Raw genomic sequence first — 23,388 nt, forward strand, 5'->3', positions numbered from 1 at the left:
GCCGCGTACAAGGTGTTGCGATTGTTGTGTGCGCGCGCGTGCGACAGAGAGACGACCGTCGTGTCCCGCCAGCACGACCGTCATCCGTAAACACACGGAATACATCACATCGCACACTATTGTCCTGTTTGGCCACCGAACCGGTGTCTCGCGCGCCCGTTCCCGCAGGATTTCTGGCACATCCCGTTTTGATATTATTATTATTATTATTATCCCGGTGCTTCCTGTACGACCGTCGTCCGTCACCTGTAGACGTCACGCGGACCGCTGTAATGAGGCGCTAATGACCGGATGTCACGACAATCGTCCGGAACGCCTTGAAGCCCGTCCGACTAAATGGATGTGTACGTCCTCTTACAGGTAAGGGCCGGCAAGTTGTGTATTTTTTTTTTTTTTTTTTATTAATATCATTAAATTCGACTTGAAAAATTTTTTAAAAAAAATGTATAAAACTTAACCCCCCAACGGCCACGAAAAAGCAATGCCGTATGTAGACTTTTTTCGGACGAGGTAAAAAGTATACCTTACAATTTTAAGCGAGACTAAATTTAAAACACAATAGTTCATAAAAAAATCACAAGATGTTGAAAAAATGTTGAGCGAACACCATATGGACCCCTTCCACCCTATAGATATAGCCTTGGGAAATAGTAGCTTGTTAAGCGGAAGCACTCAACTGTGAAAAGAATATATAAATGTTCTTATAAAACATTTTTACAAGAACGACGTTTATAATTAGTGTAAGTGTAAGTTAAATAAACTTTCGACATAATATTATATTTTAGAAAGGAAAATTGGCATCTTTAACATCCAATCTGTAGGAGACTATGTAATATCAAAAGGAGGATCTTGCTGCTTTGGGTCAAAAGAGGCAAGTGTAGATTTATTGATAAAATGGTGCTAACAGCCAAATACTTGCTGTCCAAGTTTGTAATTCTAAAAACAAAAACCGAAAGGAAGTTTAAAATCAAACTTAAACCAATTAACTGTAACCTGATACTAATTTGTCAATATGTCTGATAAAATTTTAGATTAGTCCCTTTAGACACAAATTGTAAATTTAATATTCAAAACGCATAGAGCCATAAGGGTTCGAGTGACCTTTTTTTTCCACTAACGGCGTTCAAACTATACATAAATTATAAGTAAACGTAGTTGTTTTGTATGTGTTTTAATTGTTTTTCTTTAATTGTATAAAAGTGATTAGTACCATTCTGTCACTGAAATTGTGTATAGAAAAAAAAAACTTAAAACGTGTATTTATGTAATTTATTTAATTCCAAATTAAAATCTTTTCAGAAAATGTTTAATCGTTTTGCCTTTTTCTCAATAGATCTATTATATTAAATACAACCTTATAAAATACTATGCCAAGAGAAATCCGAATAAAAAAAAAAACCTTTAATTAAAACATTGTTCTTGATGTCAACAATAAACTTATACTTAACTTATGACTTATACGAACCCGTGTACCTATCAAGTATTGTTATGCTTTATGTTTAACAGCGTCATTGCTATACCATACTATTATGTAAAAGTAATAATGAGTATTCGTGAAAATACTATATTGGATGGAAAAAAACTTAAAGATTAAAAAATAATGTAACTAGTTATGTACACAGCTGTAGCCTGTAGTATTAGGATTTTAGGCTCTTGAAACAGTTCAGCTATCATATTTTGTATCAGTTATTATATGTTTTAAAATTTGCACTCTTCGTCTAATATCATAATGTTTTTTTACAATTTTAAAATCAGTTGAGCCACCCGACTATCATAGTGTGATGAAACCCCTCGCCAGTCTGTTAGCCCTGAAATTTGTTGTGCTTAAGCCCCCCCCCCCTCGTATATTTAATGGGTGATTTGCGTCTATGACTACTACAAAAATAATGCAACATTAATTGCGTTAAAGACAGATCACACTGTATTTTGTACTTAAGTTTGGGGTTTTTTTTTGCACGGAGACATTTTTTTTTTTATAATGAAATTCACCACTCGGAAGCGGCATTGTCTTAAATCAAATTAGCGACGGTACTTAAGTAGATTAATACATAAATTAGCTCGTAATAAAAATAAAATATAAGAAGTAGACTTCCGTGAGAACAAATATATATATATATATACACCGTAGCCGGATTTTCAAGAAAGCAGGCCAATCATAAGATTCTCAAACGCACAAGTTTGTTTTATATCTCTTTTTTTTTTTGTTGTAAACATAAAACAATCGTGCGTTTCGGTTGTGCGGTTTTTATTGTCAAACTTTTGTTAGCAACATCTGTAAACATTTTTGACATTGAATATTATTTTGTGCGGACGTGACATTAAAATTAAACTTATCCCCGCGTAAGCACACATTTATTGCCAGCTATCATTTTTGAAAATCATCATCTTTGTATATAAACCGTCAACATTGGTCATTGCGGTGTTGACAATCGAGTCACATCAGTTATATTTTCAAAATAAATATGCTACCGGGATGAGGATATCGAAATTTATAGCTTGTTTTTTTTTTTTACAACCCACTGATTTATTGTAAAGTTCAAAGTCCCGTGTTTATTTTGAGTTGGTTTGACAGCTCTTTGTGATACAAATTTAAACATGACCTTAGTTTTTAAAATAATATAGTGGTTTTTGAAGAGAAAAAAAATTATACCCGGTTTGCAATAGCAGGTTATTTTGTACAATAAACGTTATAACACAAGTACAATACTCGATCAAAGCAGTGTAACTAATTAGCTAATAGTAATGGGAAAGTTACAAAGCTACTGGTTTTTGTAACTGTACCTTTATATTTATGTAAATTGGTTCAAAAAAACATTGTTTTCCCAATTGTTAATTTTTTATTTATATACATTTCAAGTAACGGGTAAGTTACTTGATTTCTCGCAGATAACATTAACTCGTTCAATTACAAAAAAACGATTTTTGTAAAAGTGTATTTTAGCTTCGACTAACAATACCTGAGAAGGTATTTTTTTATTTCACTATTAATTCCCTTGTATTGTTGTACCCGAGACATTCGATGCGATCGTCGAGTGTTTTTTCTGTATACAAACCACTATAGTACAGTATAATCATAAAATAAGGTAATCAATTTTATTAGATCTTCCGGTCGTTTGTAAAACTACCATACCATATATACTATTATAATACACCCAACCGCTTGTACTTACTACACAACAATAAACGATTACAGACCGTTTCGATTCGGTTGTGTATGCAATTTCGCGTGTAACCATTACAAGACCGTAGTTATTTTGCCTATCCGTTTAGCCGTGATTTTTAAACGGTTTATTTTTTTTATTTTGGCGTTTTTTTTTAATCAAATTATTATTTACAAACGTTTATTGTTGTTCGTCCGAAATTTCGCACCACACACACATGACACATGTATACATTTACACTGTTCAATCTATTTTCGGTGACCTCACGTGATGTACGTTATAATATAGAGTAAGTCTATTCAAGTAAGACATTTCCAAAATTTCAGACCACTAACTTCAAGTACTTACTTGGGAAATTTGTATTTTTCATTAAATAAATTCTAACTTTGAAACTAAACAATATTTTTGCATTTTACAAAAAAAAAAAATTCAAGTTGAAATATTTCATTTAAAATTCCTCTCTTATGTGTTATCTTAGTATACTATAATCCCTCCCTATCTCTTAATATTTCCCGATACATCATTTTTCATCAAGATTTCAATTGTTGAAATATCAAGTATCATGTTTTCGAGAGATTTTCATGGATCACATTACCATTTAAGAATCTTTTTTTAAATTGTAAACATTTTTATATTAGTTTTCAAGTAAATTTTTTTTAAAATTACAAACTACAAATCTAAACGAAAAAAAAAATAGAAATTCTCGAGGAAATGCTTAGGATTGGGCCTGAAATTTTGGGTATTTCTTATTTGAGTAGGCAACCATCTATTGGCGGGGTTGGTAAAACATTTTTTTTCGACACTTTTTAATGTATTTATGTAATATATTATATTTTATGATAATATTCTGCCGCCATATTCGACGTGTATGCTATTTTATTTTTATCGTCGGGATTTTGTTATTAAACCTCTAAAAATATTACCAATATACTTGACACTTTTCGGCAGTAAAAGTAATTTCAAACCACCAATATACCGCCACTGCGCCGGAACATTGACGTTAGCATATAGATTATTATTCTTCGCTTTGGTCATCAGGGGAAAAAATTAAACCTTACGGGCAAAGTTATTTTTTAAGTACCCATTCTATAAATATAAATTGTTGTTTTGTTTTTTTCACCGTGACGAGAATCGAGCGATTTATTTAAAACGAAGTCAACCAAAAAAAAAAAAAAAGGCTATTGGCTAGATTCATCAAGATTTAATACTCATTGTAATGCATGATCCGCTTTTAAAGCTTTTGATTCGGCTCTCTTAGTAAGTGGTACTAAATAATATATATTATCAAAGATCGTGAAGAACATAAAATATATTGCTCTGTCACGTACCGAAGCAAATGCACTGCTGTTAAACTTCAATAACTGTAACTTTACTGCCGAAGTTATGAATATAGACACTCTCCACGTAGGAAACTTTTTAAGACCCTGGAATCCCTAAGAAAGTATTCGAGCACAGATTTTTAATTAAGATATAGCTACGATTGTCTAAGATATGATATATTTTTGATTTCTAGAACGTACCATTTTTTGAAAATATTGTCTTTTCTGTTAAAATTAAGAAAAATGTATCCGTTAAAATATCAACGTTGGATTTTGATTTTTTTCTAAATCACACACTTCCGGTACAGGGTTTTCAGAGGAGGACAGACTAAATTTTTGAACCGGAAAATATACAAAAAAAGGTCCAAAGTTACTTTTAAGGACACGCCACTGGCAGAAATACATTTTTTTTAAACATACATTTTCATGAATAAAACATTTATAATAAAAAAATCATAGACTACTATTGTAGCTATTGTTATTTTTACCTTTATATTTTACATAAAATTATTAAATATATACCTTTTTTGGTATTTTTCAAAGCTCTATCAAATTTTAAAACCTAAATAATAACGTACATATTTTATTCATTTTTTTAATTATGAATAATTTGCTGAAAATGTTGACTGATCCATAGCCAGTTTTGGATAATTAATTTTAGAGTTATTAAAGTTTAAAATTTAAGACGGGAGGAATGGTGGATTTTAGTGTTGTATTTATATGTGCTCATTACTTTACTGTACACCCTCCTCCCGTCCTAAATTTTAAACTTCAGTTTACCATTTATTTTTTAAAAGTTGATAGAACTCTGGAAAAAATAAAAAATATATAAACATTTTTGAATAATGTCGCTAATATTGTAAAAGAGTAAAACTAAATTGCCTCCAAAAAGGAAAACTACAAAATTGCAAATATTTAAAGGGAAAATTATACTGTTCCTTTATTTATCCTTTATGAATCGCCCTTTATGGTATATAAACATAGAAAAAGCCGCCCGAGAAAAGGGCCTACCGGGATTTGCCCAGTATCCCGGTCGGGCCATCCACCTATGCACATTATAGATAAACACGCCTATATTATTTTGTACGATGAAAAAAAGAAAATAAGGAAAATATCGCAAAATAAACTTCTTAAAGAAAATGTTCGATTCCAAGCCGAATACTTTTTTTTTGGTATTAATATAAATGTTTTTTTTTTTTTTTTGTTCCTCGTTTAAATATAATGCACTTTCGGATCGGTTTCCGTACACGCTTAAAGACGCCGAGGCGGGGGTGGGGGTGGGGGTGGGGGGTTCTCCGTGTAAGCATCAAAATGCAAGATCACGGGAAAAATCCGTGAAGGATGTGAAAAGAAAGAAAAAGTTGTTCGACAACAACATGCCAGCATAAATGTCGGAATATATATATATATATTATATAGAGTTAGTTTTGGTTCAGAGAATTTATATTGACGCCCTAATAAAACTTGCGCGGGACGGGAAGGGGTTATTTTTTTTAACCACTCTATATCCACCGAAATAAAAAAAAAAGAGAGAGAGAGAGAGAGAGAGAAGAGAAGAGAGAAAAAAGTGTGTATATAGTTATTATTGAAGAAAAAAAAAAGTACCTATACGAACGATTTACGAACGCGCCGTGTACATCACGTGAGCTGTAACGCGGTTTTCGGGTATTATAATATAAGTGCCGGTGTCGGGAAAATTCAATTTTGTATTCCGCCCCAAGGCTGCCGCATTAACGCGGGGATAAGATCAAAAAATAATCCGTTAAGGCAACTCCGGAATTAATAACCATAATATAGTATTATAATGATTTAACGGTCTGAATATAGTGTACACACATTGTCATGATTTGTTTGTCATGTGTGAATTCACATCGTTAATGTAAAAGGTCGGATCCATGATGTGTAAAAAAAAAAAAAAAAACAATAAGATACATTACATTAATGATATTACAAAAAAAAAAAAAAAAAAACGTTGACAAATAAAGTACCGCGAGAAAAACATAATGCTAAATCTGTATAATTTTTTGTTTATAATAATTATATTTTTCAATACATTATATCAGCTGTTCTGTTATATTAAGTCAAATAACGAAAAAACAGTTTGAAAAACATATTTTGTTATCTATTGTTGGTACTTAATACTTATTGACTGTCATTGTTCTTTGTGACTTTATACTCGAGTCGCGTAAGTCGGAATCAGAAGAAATTAACACTTAAATTTAAGGTAATTAAACAGGTATATTTTCTAATAAATACTAAATTCCCATTCAGATATACTCGAACAAAACCCTAGTACTTCAGGTCTATATTCTTGTATATATATAGGTATATAATTATTGAATTACCCATTTTTACTGTTCAAATCTAATCCAGATTAGATCTAATCCAGAAATAATAAATATATTGTTTTATACAAACGTACGTACGCGTTTCGTAACAGAACTTTTGTTATTTAACTTGTAGTATCAAAAAAAATCCGGATAATCCGTATAATCCGGATTTGATTCGATTCGGTTTGAAAACTTCAGAAATCCGGATTTAAGTCTCATCCCAAGTATAGTCAATACACAATTGATTTTTGTTTGTTGTATTTTTTTTTTTTTTAATTAAAAACCGAGAAGTTAATTTTATTCCTTAGTATAAATCGAGGAAATATGATAGTCGATTTCTTCAAGACCGGAACGAGAATTCCACTTGGTTCTTTTGTTTTTTATAAGGCACTCTAAGCTGAATGATAATATTATTACCGTCAAAAGAGTTTAAGTCGATTTCAATAGGACAATAACACAGTCAATGAAGTGTAAACGGGGTTTTAAACGTAATACAATAAAAAAAATATTTTACAATTAAACTGGTCAACTAAAAACCGACCGTATTGTATTGTCAAATAATATAATTTTCTACTTTAAGTGGTGGATACATTTAGAAGGGATCTTACTGGAAGGAAAATAATTTGAACACCATTAGGACGCGACAAAGACGTGACTTGACGATGATTGCACTAGTTCAACTTCTTTTTGAAATTATTATCCAGCAGATTATTTTCGATAACTGCGTTAGGTTCACTTACCGCATTCGAAAACTGGTAAAAACGATTCGGTACGCTCAACCAGTGTTTTAGCCAACAATATTTGACATAGGCAATGTGATGTATTGTCATAAGTACAATATATAAACTGCACTTCCGACACAGTGGTACACGAGAATAATCATAATAACGTTATATTGTATGGTAATGTTTAACGGAAAATTGTAGCATGTTTTTTAGTTGAAACACAGTGTGCCTAACATTCAATATATATTACAAACGAGTGGAGAAGATTTTACTCGGATGCGCAATTTGTGTGTCGTCGCTTATTATAACGTTGTATATAAGATTTCTGCAAGACTTGTCAATATACACTTCGCAGTAGCTACGGTGCACAAGACTGGCTATAGGCATCGGTTATAGTAATAAATACTAATATTACAGAAGAAACGTTATACCGGCAGCTATCGAACGGGCGTTACGAATTTTCACCGATATATATTTTTCAATACCCGGAGATTTCTTCAATAACGTGTACAGGGTGATTCTCACCAACTATGAACCAATCAATAACTCAGAGGATATTCGTTTTTTGAAAATCTTACACTTATAGTTAATAGTTCGCCCAATTTTAATACATTTTCCAAAAATAAAAACCCATTCCTTATGTGTTAAAAAAACATCAATTTTTAATTATAAAAAATAATTTGCTGAACATTTTGGCTGGTTCATAACCAGTTCTGAATAGTTAGAATGGGAGGAAGGGTAGAGTGAAGTATTATTGGCATCCGCGCACAAATTAACTCTACCGAACTCCACCTCCTGTCCTAAATTTTAAACTTGAATAGCTTTTAAAAATAACTGCCCAAAACTAGTTATCGTCCAGTCAACATTTTCAGCTAATTATTCTTAGTTTAAAAAGTTGAGATAAGACATACGTTACCATCTACATATTTTAATTTCATACTGTTTTAAGTTTTAACACATAATAGATGTGGTGATATAGTTGAACAAGGTATTACAATTGGCCAAACTAAGAACTGTGAAAGTATAAAAAAAAATTAATTTTAAAAAATTAATATTTTTAAAGATATTGACTGGTTTATAGTTACTAAATTACTCTGTATTATTGTGTTCAGTGTACACCGGTTTCGCGTACAATATTACTGTTAAAGTATATTCAAAGACAACACTATTACCATGGCGACATAAAAATACAATTACGTTTTGCTTTAAAACATAGCATTATTGTCTTATATTGGATGTACACAACCGGAAAGCAACTGATCACAGCCGAGTTCTCGCAATGCTACGGCTAGAAATGAAAATACCACAAAATTCCTGTTTACTTACTAGGAATTGTAGGATACTAGAAACGATCCCGATTGCCACGCTTGAAGACAAACTATTTTAATTCAGTTTTATATATATATCGTTACCGAGGAAGTACGATCATGCGTGTACTTGAATTCTTTGAAATGTTCCATAACGTATTATGTCTTAGCTAAAAGTTAAGCCGTATAGATTGCTAACGTTAGACTTTCAAATAGCAAACCATTTGTTTTTGTTATTGGAATTTTATAGATAATACTTCTGAACAAAAGCTAACATATTATCGGATCAGCGTACATTAACAAATTTAGTGAGAAAACTATACAAACGTTGAAGTTCAAACGAAGGAAACCGTGTAGTTTCTTGACTAAAATAATTAATGATGCTACCACAAGATTTCGTAGAACCTCAAATGGAAAACTATTTGTATAATTAATAATTGGTTATAAATCAAAATTGATAGCATTGTCGTTTCAAAGCTCAGAGGAGTACACTATCTAATCAACTTGGTCTCGTCGATTTGGCAAATCAAATATGTCAATTACGGCTTTCAATGTTAACTTGATAATCTTTAGATCTATCCACAACATTAACAAAGACACGGATATATCCGAAGATTATTAGTTTAATAATATTTTAATCCATGAAAGCTTTAACAACAGGCTTTCGGTTTTTTCTTTCATAATTCACGCAACACAATTTAAACGTGGAAAGTTTAGTTTTTCTATGTAATAAAATTAAATAAAATACAAACAATGTAAATTGTTTTTAACTTTTAAACATGTTCAAGTTAAATAAATAAAAAGTTATTTGTATATTTTTTGATTTCTTCGAGTTGATTAAATCGACATTACTTTTCGATTTTCGTTTTCCACTCTAAATGCAAACGAACAATTTTTTTTTTGAACATGAAAAGTTTTAATTATTTAAACATTTTTATTTTTTTTTTTTTTTGTTTAGATATTTAGCAAACCGTATAATAATGACTTCAAAAGTTTTGTATGCATTGTGTTAGAGTTTTTATTGAAAAAACAAACAACGGCGCGGTAATCATCTGTTTCATTTCCCCCGCCAACAAGTTACAATAAAGCCGTCGCGAATTCCAAGTAGAAGATTTGAATTAAAACTAAACGTTTGAAAAATCAACGCAAGTTTAGTTAAACGGGTTTTCAATACTTCGAATATTTCAAAGTAGGCGGTTTTTAAACTTTTTACCGATCGACATTAATTGTTACTGATTAATTAATGATCATTTTTAGACATTTGCACGAGACGTACATTTTGGTGGTAATGTTTAAATAAACGAATTTTGTTGAGCAAAACAAAACGGGGAAAATGTTTAAGGTGAAAAGCTCTATGAAGTCAGGTCAATGTTTCTTTGTTCTATCTGCCATGCACGTTTTTCTAAGGAATGTTGTCCCAAAAGACAGATGAAACGTACATTTTGGTATATCTAAGTTGTGTGTACGTTTCGGTATAACGCAAAAAAGTAATTTGACGGTAAATAGCGTGCACTTACTATCGAAGTATTACAATTTCCGATTCGTTTCACACACAACACTTTTAAGCAAAAGCATTTTAGGAATCGTCGTTCACTGAATATTATTATACAGCTATAAAATAGCATCAGCTGTATCTCGTACCCATTTCTCGATTCGGAACGCCCGACTGGCAGTGTATGTATTCAAAACGGAAGTAAGCGTTCATAATTGAAGCTTTAACGGAAAACAAATTGCCTTACAATTAATTTGTGGTCTGTGATCTGTATCCCAAATCATTGACTGTAAGTAACGCAGTATAAGCACAGACGAAATTTGAATAATATCGGTTTGGAAGTTTAATTTTTTTGCAGGAAGGGCGGAAGGGTGCTTGAAGGCGTTTTGAAGGGTCTAAGCTCGCTTGTATTTGCTACAAATCTATTCAACGCAGACGGGATGCGAATTCAAGTTATTTGAGCTTTGCAAATTAATTATTTAGGGCCTAAAAATACTATCCGGTGGAGCAATATTACAACGAAGGTGTGTTATCGAATTTCCGGAGGATCACTTACTGCGCGTTATTTATTCAATACTTATCTTCTTTTTGAGAACACGAAGAGCTTTTTACACGGCTCTTTGGAACCCGAACCGTACAAATATTAAATATTTCGAAGGACAAAGAGTTTTTCGAGCTTTTATTATTTGTTACAGGTGATCAACGTTTTGTTAAATCCAATAAAAACAAGTCCCCGTTGAACGCACATCCTAATGCATAAAATGTACGGTTTCGTTTTGTCTTGAACACTTGGTGCTGCTTGGCGAATATTGTTTCTTGTAACAATCAATCGTACAAATCAGTTTATAGTACAATTTAAAGGCAACAAACTCGTGGTAATTAATCGATCGCTTAAACTCGGAATAGTTATGCAAAATAATAACAGATTGGGAAGCAAAACTTACTAAATTGGAAAAGTTTATTACATTAATATTTTGTGTGTAGTACCAAAACCGTTTATGATATACATTTTCTAGTGTTAATGCAAAAATTGTGTACCTAACAATTTTCTAATTACATTTTCGCTGTTAAACGTTCATTGGGAATACACGAGCGGTTTGTTAGACAATACCTTTAGTTCGCTATCACGGGTATTGGTGGTAAAGACAAAAGCGTTTTTCAAATTATTGTATAGAATAAAATATCATATGGACTATAAAACGGGTGTTCGTTAAACCGTTGAGAAATAAATAGGTATCCAACGGTCCTGACGGTTTTATAGGTTCCAATGAGCATCATTAAAATAGCGTTTTAATGAAAATCAATATGTGCCATAATAATATACAGCCATTAAAAGACGAACTCATTAAGCGCTTTTGATAATTTATTATTAAATCTAATATTGTAATCATTATTTTTATTCCAAAATAATATGTTTCTTTGCCATTGCCGGAAAAAACAAAAACATAATTATGTTTGGCGAATGATATCTATTAGAAATATATTTTAAAACGTCACTTAATGTAAATGGTAAACGACACAATTTTCATATATTATATAAAATGCACGTAAAGAATGCAAACATTTAAATAACCCCAATAATATAAACGGCGTGTCAATTAAAATTCGAGTAAAATATTCCAGCATAGATAATAATTTAAACAATTTGATTTATTGGTGGCGGTCGACAAATGTGTATACCTATATATTATATTACCTGAAGATAAAAACGGACTAGCAATTAACGACGGATTAACACGATGCAATAACCCAAAGCGGTCCATTAAAAGCGAAGTAAAAAAAAAGATATTACCTAAAAACTGAGCATAGTGAGGTCGACGAGGAGGTCACAGACCTTTAGAACCAATTTTTAAGAAAATTGTTTCGGACATGCCACGAACAGTTTTCCTTTTTTGTTTATAACTTACAATTTTTAAGAAGGAAAAAAATACAAAAAATCTATATTTTTTAACGTCCTTTATGGCATTTTCGCATAAACATCTAATTCCCAATAGTATTGAATATTTTTAAAATCATTGAGTATTAATGGAAGAGTAGAGCTCCGGATATTTGTATATTGTTTTTAAATATTTTGAAATAAATAAAAATAAAAAATAAAACTGTATCGTGCGGTACGCTTTGTAAACATATTATGTAGTGGAATATCAACAAAATGCACAACATAAGTAAACACCAACAGGCAAAAATGTATAAAACAAATGTTGTATTTGCAATCGTGTTTTTTTTTCTTGGGTTTTCGATGAAAAATAAACGTTCCAGTACAGACTGGACAAATGTTATACGGTTAAACGTTTGGGCACCTTCAGTCTAATTATCAGACATCAAGCCACACACACAAAAAAAAAAGCGAAATTCTTGGCGATCGTCCGCGTTGAATTTTTTATGTTTTTAACATTAGGTACTTTATTAAATTTCCAAAAATATGATTTGCACTGCTGTGCAAAACCAGGATATTGGAAAAGCGGACGTCCGTTGACAAATTAACGGATCGGGGTTAACGGAATAAAACGTCCGTCGTCCGATGGTGTAATTATAGGGCGGTAAATTGAAATACCATTTTCACAGTGAAATAAATAGAGGTAAATACTACCAGAGACCGACCCCAGGCTGTTCGTCCGTCTATAGATTATATTGCAAGCGTAACGAGGCGGCGGCAACCTTTTTTTGTTTTGTTTTATATTTATTCAAAATGCGTACAAACGAGAAGAATACTACACCGAAGGTGGCGATATTGTATGATATTATCCACTGGCAAGAGAATAATTTATAATATTTCATACGAAATATATAAATACAAATATAGATACGTCGACGCTTCAACGCCTTGTACGCAGACTGTCTGTTGCTTGTTTCCTATTCAAAATATTGATTATCATGTAATGCTCAAAGTTTAATTATTTCATTTAAATAGTCTTCGATTCGACGTGTAAAACTAAGCATTAACTTCGCTGAAAGCATTTCTTCGATACATTATATTATTTTCTTATTTGTAGTTACAAATAAGAAAATAATATAATGTACCGAAGAAATGCTTTCAGCGAAGTAGAGCTTATCAAAAAATAAACTCTAAACAATATATGGTAGTTGGTACACGAAATAATAATAATGTTTCAATCGGGCTGCGATATAGTCTGTCCCACGAGAGTACGGACCTGCGCAGAAACAAAAACGCGTAGCTCCTGTTTACTTTTGTCTGCGCAGGCGCATACGAGAGCAATGCGTTTTGGTTTCTGCGCAGGCCTGTTCTCTCGTTGGACAGAGTGTAGACAAACGGCTTACACTTTGTGCTCTTTAATATTAGGAACAGATAAGATAATAATAATAATAATATGTAAAGTATTTCCTCGAGCATGGCCCTAACACAATTATTATGTTTAACGGTAAGTTTGATAAACTTACCGGGTATAAACTATATTTTGTAATCGTAGTCCAATGAACAATATATGTTAAGTAACCTATTATCAATTCGAACACCGTCAAGTTAGTCTTAAACTAATAGCAAAACGCGGTCGGCTAAAGCGTTTTTACTTGTCTTGCCCGTCGTGTATTGCAACGGTGTTGGAGTCAATTTCAATTACATTAAAAATAAAACCAACATAATATTATTTATTAAATCTTATTTATAATACACACACACACTCACACGCGCTGTTAAATATATTATGATTAATATTCTGTTACGCTTGTGTACATTACATCATTTGGATTTGTGTGTAGCTATAACGGAATTGGGTCAACTTGAAATTTCAATAATTGAAAGTGTCACAAATTACTTGAATGAAAATAAATGATAGCTACTACAGGAGTGTGGCTGCGGTCGAAATGTGCCACAGACATTTTCTACTTACCCTCGTAGACCGTTATACGGTGATGATGTGTCACGTGTGCCTTTTGGGCCGTGGTAGGACGGTCTATTTTTGGTGTCATCGTTCGTTACTATCAACGTTTATCTTGCACGACGTTATGAGTTTACCAAAGTGCCCACTTCGAAATTGCACAGCTACTCAGTACCTACTTGCCGGATAATAATTCCTAGAAGGTGAACGACGAATATTCCAAGAGGGACTGAAGGTACTTTGTAAATTATTCGATAGCGACGGCGTTGAGCATATTTTTTAAATGATTAGGAAATTCGGGAATCATGTTTCACGGGTTAAACTTGTTCGGGAAAACTATTTTGAGCTGGTAATATGTAAAGACCAACCTAATACCATAACAATATTCGCTACTGAGAATTCCCCTATTAAATACCGTACATTTTTTACCTTCATCCATTCGATTTTCAGATTAAAATCTAAAATTTAAATAATATCATCTCGGATTATTTTAATTAATACCTCCACCTAAAATATTTCTAAACATTTAATGAAATTTCTCAAACAAAAACTTAACAATTTATACAGTATAATAGTTCATACAATTATTAAAATTCAACTACTTTAAAAATAATAAATACCCAAAAAATGAAATACATGAATAATGTCGACATATGAGAAAATATAGCAAAATAAAATAGTAAAACGGGTAAGAAAGATGTAGAAAGACTTTGGAAAACGAATTGGATTTGGCATTTCTGTGCGATGAGGCCCAACAATAGATAAAGTTGATTAGGGGAAATTAAAAACTACTACGAAGTAGTTAATAAGAAGTAAGTCGTTTTAATTTAAAGCAGCTTACAGGGTAAATGAGGTTTTTTTTTATCTAGACTTATAATGATGAATTTTTAATTATTAAACCGGTTTTTTCTCACAAACACGTGTACAATAAACCAACAAACATTTATATGTCATTGGCACATTGAGAGCTAACAATTAAATTGGATAATCTCTTTGAAATCGATACACAACACAAAACTTTTTGTGTTTTTATTGTTTTAAAAATGTGGAAAATAATACAATTTGCCAAAAACATATTTTTTTGTCAGTATTCTTCAAGTTTTTAAGAATGTTTCTAAAAAATTGATAGTACAAAAATAATGAACACGCTAAGGACATTCGTAGTCCGTATAAAACTACAAAAATTACAAAGACTTGGTGTTTTTTTTTTTTTATATATATTATCCCCTAACCGTGTTAATCAATTAGTATGGTAAGTTAATGGTGTTAAATGAGACCACAAACGGTAATTAGTAACACTAGGTCGATGTAAAATGTATTAACAAATATATTAGCCCGCGTTAATGCGTCGAGGACCAGTAGCTATTCTGTTCTTTATTCGTGCATTACTTTGTGCCAGTGAAATACATTATTCGCTTTTTCATAATGCAAATTGTCGAAGTGTAAAAAAAAAACAGAAGTATTCAAATTGTGAATAACGATTTCTAGTAAAATGTGAGAGAGCGCAGAAAGCACTTACGACAATATTGAAGATTGCAAATTTTTGGCGAAAATGATGTTTCCTGCAACCGGAAATCTGTCGAAGCATTCAATCATGCCCGTATGGTGATTGCAGTGATCGACACCGAACAAATGTCGTACCTTAAGATGTACAATTCGTTTGCACACCGTGACAGCATTGAAAAATCTTCAGGAATAGTGGGTACCAATACGGTGCACCCGTTTAAAAAAAAAATAGTTTTGACTATTAAAAAATAATTGTGCGTGGGCGAGAACGGCATACTTCTGAAATCGTTTTGAACTTTTTAATTTTTTAATTTATATTACACTAAGTACGGCTATTTAATGAACGGAACGCGAACCATAATGGCCGATGGCACTGCGCTGTTAAATGTGAATTTACTGTAATGCATTGCGGCGCGGCGCGTTTCTCTCGTCTTAAATTTTTAAATGGCTGTAATTAATGAACGGATCTTTAAAAAAAAAAACATTTTAACCGCCATAATTAATTAAAAATATTCTCTGAAGATCGTTTGAATGTACACGAGCGGGATTTGATTTTTTTAACAAATAATTTATACAGAAATGGCTGAGTTACTTCATCTAGGTATCAGTATTTATTTACTGCAATAACATGTTAAACTATTAAACTGTAAATTAATTGTGGTAATTACTTAACCGTTTTAAAAATGCCAAAATAAATAGATAACACTTACTAAATTAAATGAAGATATCAATCTGATAATTTAGTTTCGGTTGTTATACCGAAGAAATCATCCACAAAGATCAAAAAACAGTTTTAGAAAGTATTTGAATATAAACAATAATAAATATTTATATTATTAAAAGAGAATTTTTAGCTATTCTAAATACGTTTTAAACATAATCAAAAAGGAGTATTTAAATAGTAATTAAAATGTTTTTAAACTAACTTATTTGTAATAAATTACTAATATTTAAGATAAAACTGTTTCATAGAAAAATGTATTCATCACTATTTTTAAGAATGTGTAAAATTTATAATATCAAATAATAAAATAATAATTATTATCGCTATAAATATATATTTTTTATCATCAGTGTTGTCATAATAACTGTTCGGGGACACAACTCAATTAATATAATTTTTTTTTAGTTATTACAGTATTACCTTAATGTCAGTTTTATAACGCCGAACATTGTGAAAAATACCTACTAAAGTATTTAATTACTTTTTCTTAAGATTTGAAAAAATGAAAAAATACAAACTGACCATCTTTAATATTCGAATAATTAAAAAAAAAAAAAAAATGATTGTTAAAAGAATGTTTTTATTTATTCTTGATTCAAAACAAGATTCATCCCTCCTCTTCCCTCTGGTTTAGTAGTTTAATATATTTATAAATATTCTGTACTGGAATTGCTAAAATTGTGCTTATTAAATGACTGCAAACTGAGTGGGTATTTTTTTTTAATTTAAAAAAATACTATATTATTATTATGGTTATATTGTATTTTGTTGTTCTAACTCGGCTAAGCGTCTCGCGGGCGAACTGATATTATGGTTTTTGTTATTTCGGGTCGTTATCTAACAAAATTATGAATTGTACGATTTTACAGTATATCGTCTTAGTTAAAAAATGTATTTTATCCGCCAGAAATAAGGGCGGTCGAATCCTTTTTTTGAAAAGTGAGTATATTTCAAACTTTCGGTGTACGCAATATCACGTTTGCTTTACCGTTGTCGTCTAATGTACTTTTGTCATTGGTTTTTTTTTGTTATCACGGAAAAAAAAATATAGACAATAAAAGCAATGCCGAAAGTTTCACGATAATTTACCGGTTTGACTAGCCGATATATTGTTGTGGCCTCGGTGTTTCAATAGGTATACCGAAAATGGCCAAAAAAACTACCAAGTTATGCCATACCTACGGCGTTATTTGGAATAAAGCGGTGTTACGATTTTTGGTAGACGATAATATGTGAGTGACTTTATTCTTAATGACCTAATAATAATTTGGACTGTCCAGATCTTCATAATAAAATTAAATTTAAAGTACACTCAGTTAATACTAGAGTGAAAGATACATTCTATGCAGAAAACACTAATAACATTATCATCAATAATTCTCTCGCTAATATTTTATGTCAATGGGAAATAGCTTAAATATTGATATTTTTAATCTTAAAATCTGGAGCAATTTAAATTAATCTTGAAAATAATTAAATTATAATACTTATTTCTTATTATATTATTATTAATATATTGTAATTATTTGTTTGTCAATCTATAAATTTTGTAAAACCAAAATACAATTATACCCATAAATCTGTTATTTAATAATTATATTATGTAAAATGGAGATTTACCTCCGTAAATAAAGAATTATTATTATTAATAATACAGAATCAATTTGGAAATTTTAATTTTCTGCGCATGTTTAATTTTGAACATGAAAATAATTAACCGAAAACTGATTGAAAACTCAATTAGCCGTTCGCTTATAATGTTACTTAAGTCGCAGCGTATATAAAATTAATTATAAAACAAACTATCTAACAGTGTTTTTAAAAAAAATTGTTTAGTCTGTTACGCTTTTAAAACTTTTTGAGATTTTAGATCTAGATATTTTCAATATTTTTAATCTCGAAAAATGTTAACTTAATATTATACTTATTTTTCATCTGAACGTTTGTATTTTATCCAAAGGACAACAAATCTCTTTCAATCCTTAACCGGTCCTACTAGTGTCTGAAAGGGCTTCTGTATTAGTGTATGATATAAAACTCAATATATGTTTGATTTAAATCATTCAATTGTAGCACCAACTTGAATAATAAATAAATAGATTTAAATTCATTCCGTTTGCAAATATTTGTCTAAAATAAAAACAGGCCATAAGTATTGTTTGAATTGATACTTCATTCTTATCAAGGTAGTGCCTACACATATTTTGTATGTATTATTCTTACTTTTATAGCCTAATAAAGTTTATATTGTCTTTATTCAAATTTACGATGTACAATATAATATAAAATAATTATTATTTTATAGGTAACGCGTGTCCGATATGGAAAATTATCACATATAGGGCATGTTATTAATATACGACTCCAAAAATCTTATATAATAGAATTATATTTATAATTATTAGTACAGCAACTGGACTTATTTCATTTACAGCCGAGTGTATTGAGGATGCCATTTCTAATATATCACAACCGTTCGACTCAGACTTAGGTGTGGAAAAAATGCTATTATCAATGAAAAAGGTCATCGATTAGTTCTGTGGTAAAATTTTGAACAGAACGCCAAACGGACCTATTGAAGAATATGTCCGGTTGATTAATAGTTCTTCGTTACATAATTGTATACTCCTATCGTTTATTATATTATAGGTAATATGTAGGAGAACCGAATTTTCTTTCTTTTGCAACAAAATTAAATGCTATAGCTGATTTTTTTTTTTTAAATTCCGGTTCCTTTGAAATATATGCTACCCACTCATACACTATTTTGTACAGCAACGAAGGAATCGATACAGATAAATTCTTTTAACGCTTCAAATCAGCGTTTACACAACTCATTTTGTTAAAAATTAAATTGTAGCGCTAACCGATTTATCATTTTTTCAAAGGTTTAGTTTGACTTCAAAAAACTGGAATATATTTTTTCTTTAATGTGTGTAAAGAGAAAAACGAAGGAAATTGAAATTTTTTATTTAACATCGCGTAAGCTTTGGATATATTTCAGATTTGTATTCGATTGATCGATGCTACCTACGTGTATTTATTGCTACATTTAGACGACAAATTACAAATAAGTATGTTTCTGTTTATCCTATTTTCTAGTTACCAGGAAAGTCATTATTAAAATGTGAATATAAGCCGGCAACAGTTACACTTTAGAGTAACACAGTGTAGCACTTTTAATTAAAACTATTGAAAACCTAATAACTATGTTTTATGAGTATCTAATATTGTAATAAAATAATTATTATTCGTGAACGCCAACTGGAAGTATTATTTTTTTCCTTTGCGAAGTTTGCACATTTCTAATCAACAAAAACAGAGCTCGTGGCTTTTTTTCACGTGGATTAATCACGGTTTACTTCAGTCTATTTACATAGTCATTGTTTTTTCATTAATTAACTTACCGATCGCAGCCATAAATGTCAGCCGTCGTCTTTATTCAGTCATTCTTATATAAAGCGATCGTTACAACACGCACACCCAGTGCACCTGAACAATAGAGGTCAAGGGATGTTATTTATTGTCTAACAGTAAGACAGGTGTGTTCTGCGAAATAAAATATTTTATTGGGGTTGGACATTTAGAAAAATTAATAGTGGTAAAAAAATGGACAATTTAATATATACTATCAAAATACTAAAATAAAGCGGTTATTCATCTGGTCTATACGACCAGATAAACAATCGGTTTTTTCTGCAGGGCAGTACTTACCCCTTCATTATTTAGACCTATGGTAACCTGATACATCTTAAGTTTCACTATTTTCTTTTTTTCATTGTTTTAATTTGTGGCTTGATTCAATAACGTCACATATTACAAAACTAACGATGCAAAACCCAATGAATATTTGTTCAGCAATTAACCGTCAGACACCAAAACGGTTATTGTTTGCGTTAAGGCTAAACATCAGTCTGTAAACGTGGATGCTGTTAATTTCATTTCCAAGCGATAATAGTTTATTTGAACATTGCATCGTTTTTATAACGTTTTTATGAACTCACAATCTTGTTATATTATTTTTTGTAACTTATTTTGTTTGCATTGCGATGGTCTAATTTTTAGTGGGTGGGTATACAATTCAAAGTGTCATTTGCAACGAATCCTTTTAGCGCAAAGTGATAGAGTACCACTTCCAAATAAATTGAGGGTTTCCTAAATATTATCCATCCATCAGTGATATTATTCGCAGAATGCAATTTATCCTTGATGTTTGCTTAACAAGGTAATTTCTTTGTTCATACCTCTTGGGTGGACATGTCAGCCACTAATAGTTTATTTTTATTTTATACCTACCACTTACGAAATCAATATTTATATTATTTAAGTAGATATTATTAGCTATTATGTAATACTCCTGATAAAAATATAATCATTTTAACAGAAATGAAAAACTTTTTTATTATTTTAGGTTTTGTTTATTAATTTAGGTAAAACATTAAATTATAATGTGTGTACACATTTGTTTTGTTTGTTAATAATTTATGTTTTATTTTCCAATACCTATTGGCTTTTATATTTTTCGTTTTCATAGTATTATAAAGTTATTTAAAAAACGTTTTCAAAAATGTTATCCATTTTTGTGAGCAATTCGAACTGGTTTGACAGGTTTTTTTTTTAATAAATAAATTATTACACTTCATAGTATAATGTTTAATCCAGTTATCAAATGGTTAATTTTAAACAAATAGTAAACTTATTATTTTTATACATTAAAATTGTGTCATTATTGTGTTCAATAAACAACACGTAAAATAAAGAATTTATGAAGTGAAGTTATTTTTCATCAATAAATTTAAACTGGAACTTAAAAAATTCAAACTACGGGTCACTATGACCCGACGTGACTCTCTATGTAACTATTCTCAGGTGACCAGTTAAGGGTTAATTTTTTAAACATATGTATTGCTATTGTGGTTTTTAATTTTGGTGTATTATAAAATAATATATCGACATCATATATTGACTGGCTATAGAATTTATTATTACAAAACAGGGGATTAAAACTAAATAATAGCAAAAATTTATGCATCAGCCGGGAATCGAACCCGGGCCGCCCGCGTGGCAGGCGAGCATTCTACCACTGAACCACTGATGCTCGTGCCGGGAATAGGCATTTCATTAACATTTAAGCACATTTCCTTAAAAATGTGTTCATATTTATTTTATGATTCATAATACTATGTACTTAGAAAAATATACTAGTTGCCAAGGTTTATAGGATTTATAAGAGCTAAGAAGTTATAATATAGCAGATTACATATTTTGTGAAAAAAAAAAATCAAATCAAATGTAATAGTGTCACTTTTACAGATAACTCAATATTCGATTTAGGTGTGATTTTTTTCGAGTTTTTGAATTTCTCCTTATAGAGTATACATAATATAGTTGATTCAATGGAACGCTCGACGTGTATTTTTAACTCCGACACAAAACTGACAAGTATTGTCAAGAAAAAGTATTATTAAAATCAAAATATTATAATAAACTAATATAAAGCCGCCGTGGGGTAGGTACCTACCTTACCGATATACATAATATTTTTTTTAATTGTCTACATTGAAGTGACGTCATCTCTTATCGATTTACAATCGTACTGAAGTTCACCAAGTCGATTATAAATTTAGTATAATTATTTATTTAGGTATCTCAGTGAACATCATTACAGTAGATACCTATCATTGTGTTTAAATTTAATTCAGTTCATGTCACTTATTTATGAATCAAGACGAATGCAAACTAAGTCCAATTACCGTGTAACTAGTTAATTTTGTTTTTAGTAGGTAGTACATTACAGGGATTGATAACGTTACTGGTTATATTATTTCAAACATTTATTTAGTATTAAGCCGTTATGTAAGAATGTAATGTTCAATTCAAAACAAAGTTGTGTTGGCGGACTCGTGATTGCACGAGGAATAAATTGCGAACAAGAGCGCATACAAACGACAAACGTTCAGGCAGTCTTGTTAAAATAGATCTGAAGTACTTACATGCGATGTAACAAAAGTATTACAATCTGAGAATAACTGAGTTTAAATATTTGAATTGATATTCTCAAAAAAAATAAATGTCTGTTACAATGAGTAATGCGCGCAGATAAAAATCATTTTACCGCACTCCACGTCCTCTTGTCTTTAATTTTAGCCTTTGATAACTTAAAAAGTAATTATCCGAAACTGGTGATCGACCAGTCTAAATTCTCGGTAAATTATTCTTAATAAAATGGCTATCTTGAATTTAAAAAAAAAAATGTAACACAAAAAATAATTAAAAAGAGTAAAACAGTTAAGAGCAATACAAACCGTGTTTTTTTTTTAGTGGTTTTTATAAATAAGAAATGAGTATAAATAAATTAAAAAATATATATATTTTATCTTCGGTGCTACCTAATAAAGATTTTAAATTATTACTTTTTCACGCAACTAGAGTTATACCGTAAATTACATTTTGTTAAACCTCTCGAGATTTGGAAAATAAACCAATTGGTTGCTGCCATAGGTTCCTAGCCATACATATAGGTAGTAATGGTATAACTTAATACTTATTATATATATATATATATATATATAATAATTAAATTGTATATAATATTATTATTATATATTATTTCAATAGCGACATTAACTTATACAACATATTATATTACCAAACGTAAAAATCATTTATAAAGTAATCATACAAAAATGGCACTTGTCAATGTTCAATAATACTTACATAAATTTTATATATTCAACGTATAAATTATAATTTTCGCTCAATACCTATTCGTATCTACAAAAAATAAGTCGAAAAAAAATGCCTTTATTTCGGGTTTTGAGTACAAATATTTGAACGACAAATTTTGTAACCATAGAAATAGATTAAAGTGCCTTGATTGTGATATTTCTGGAAGTCAGATTTCAATAATGTTTGTGTAATATTATTAATGACAGTCGTATTCCTGTGATACGTATATTCATAATATTATGCATAAGTACTACCGGAA

General features: G+C 30.5%; 1 protein-coding gene and 1 non-coding gene across 2 annotated transcripts in view; one reads left to right on the forward strand and one right to left on the reverse strand.

The window, feature by feature from the left end:
• The window catches only part of LOC126842884 (dopamine receptor 1-like), a 137,336-nt gene continuing 113,948 nt past the window's right edge, over positions 1 to 23,388 (forward strand). The window contains exon 1 of the mRNA XM_050580097.1: positions 1 to 360. Within this exon, the coding sequence (XP_050436054.1) occupies positions 337 to 360 (24 nt within the window). The 5' untranslated portion in view covers positions 1 to 336. The remainder of the gene's footprint in view (positions 361 to 23,388) is intronic.
• Positions 21,428 to 21,498, reverse strand: Trnag-gcc (transfer RNA glycine (anticodon GCC)). Its single transcript has one exon. It is a non-coding gene; the product is annotated as a tRNA-Gly (tRNA).

Source organism: Adelges cooleyi, unplaced genomic scaffold (assembly GCF_023614345.1).
Source record: "Adelges cooleyi isolate 19-005CV unplaced genomic scaffold, UGA_ACOO_1.1 ACOO_flye_CR_arks_rails_tigmint_CR_PRNA_574, whole genome shotgun sequence".
Lineage (NCBI taxonomy): Eukaryota > Metazoa > Arthropoda > Insecta > Hemiptera > Adelgidae > Adelges > Adelges cooleyi.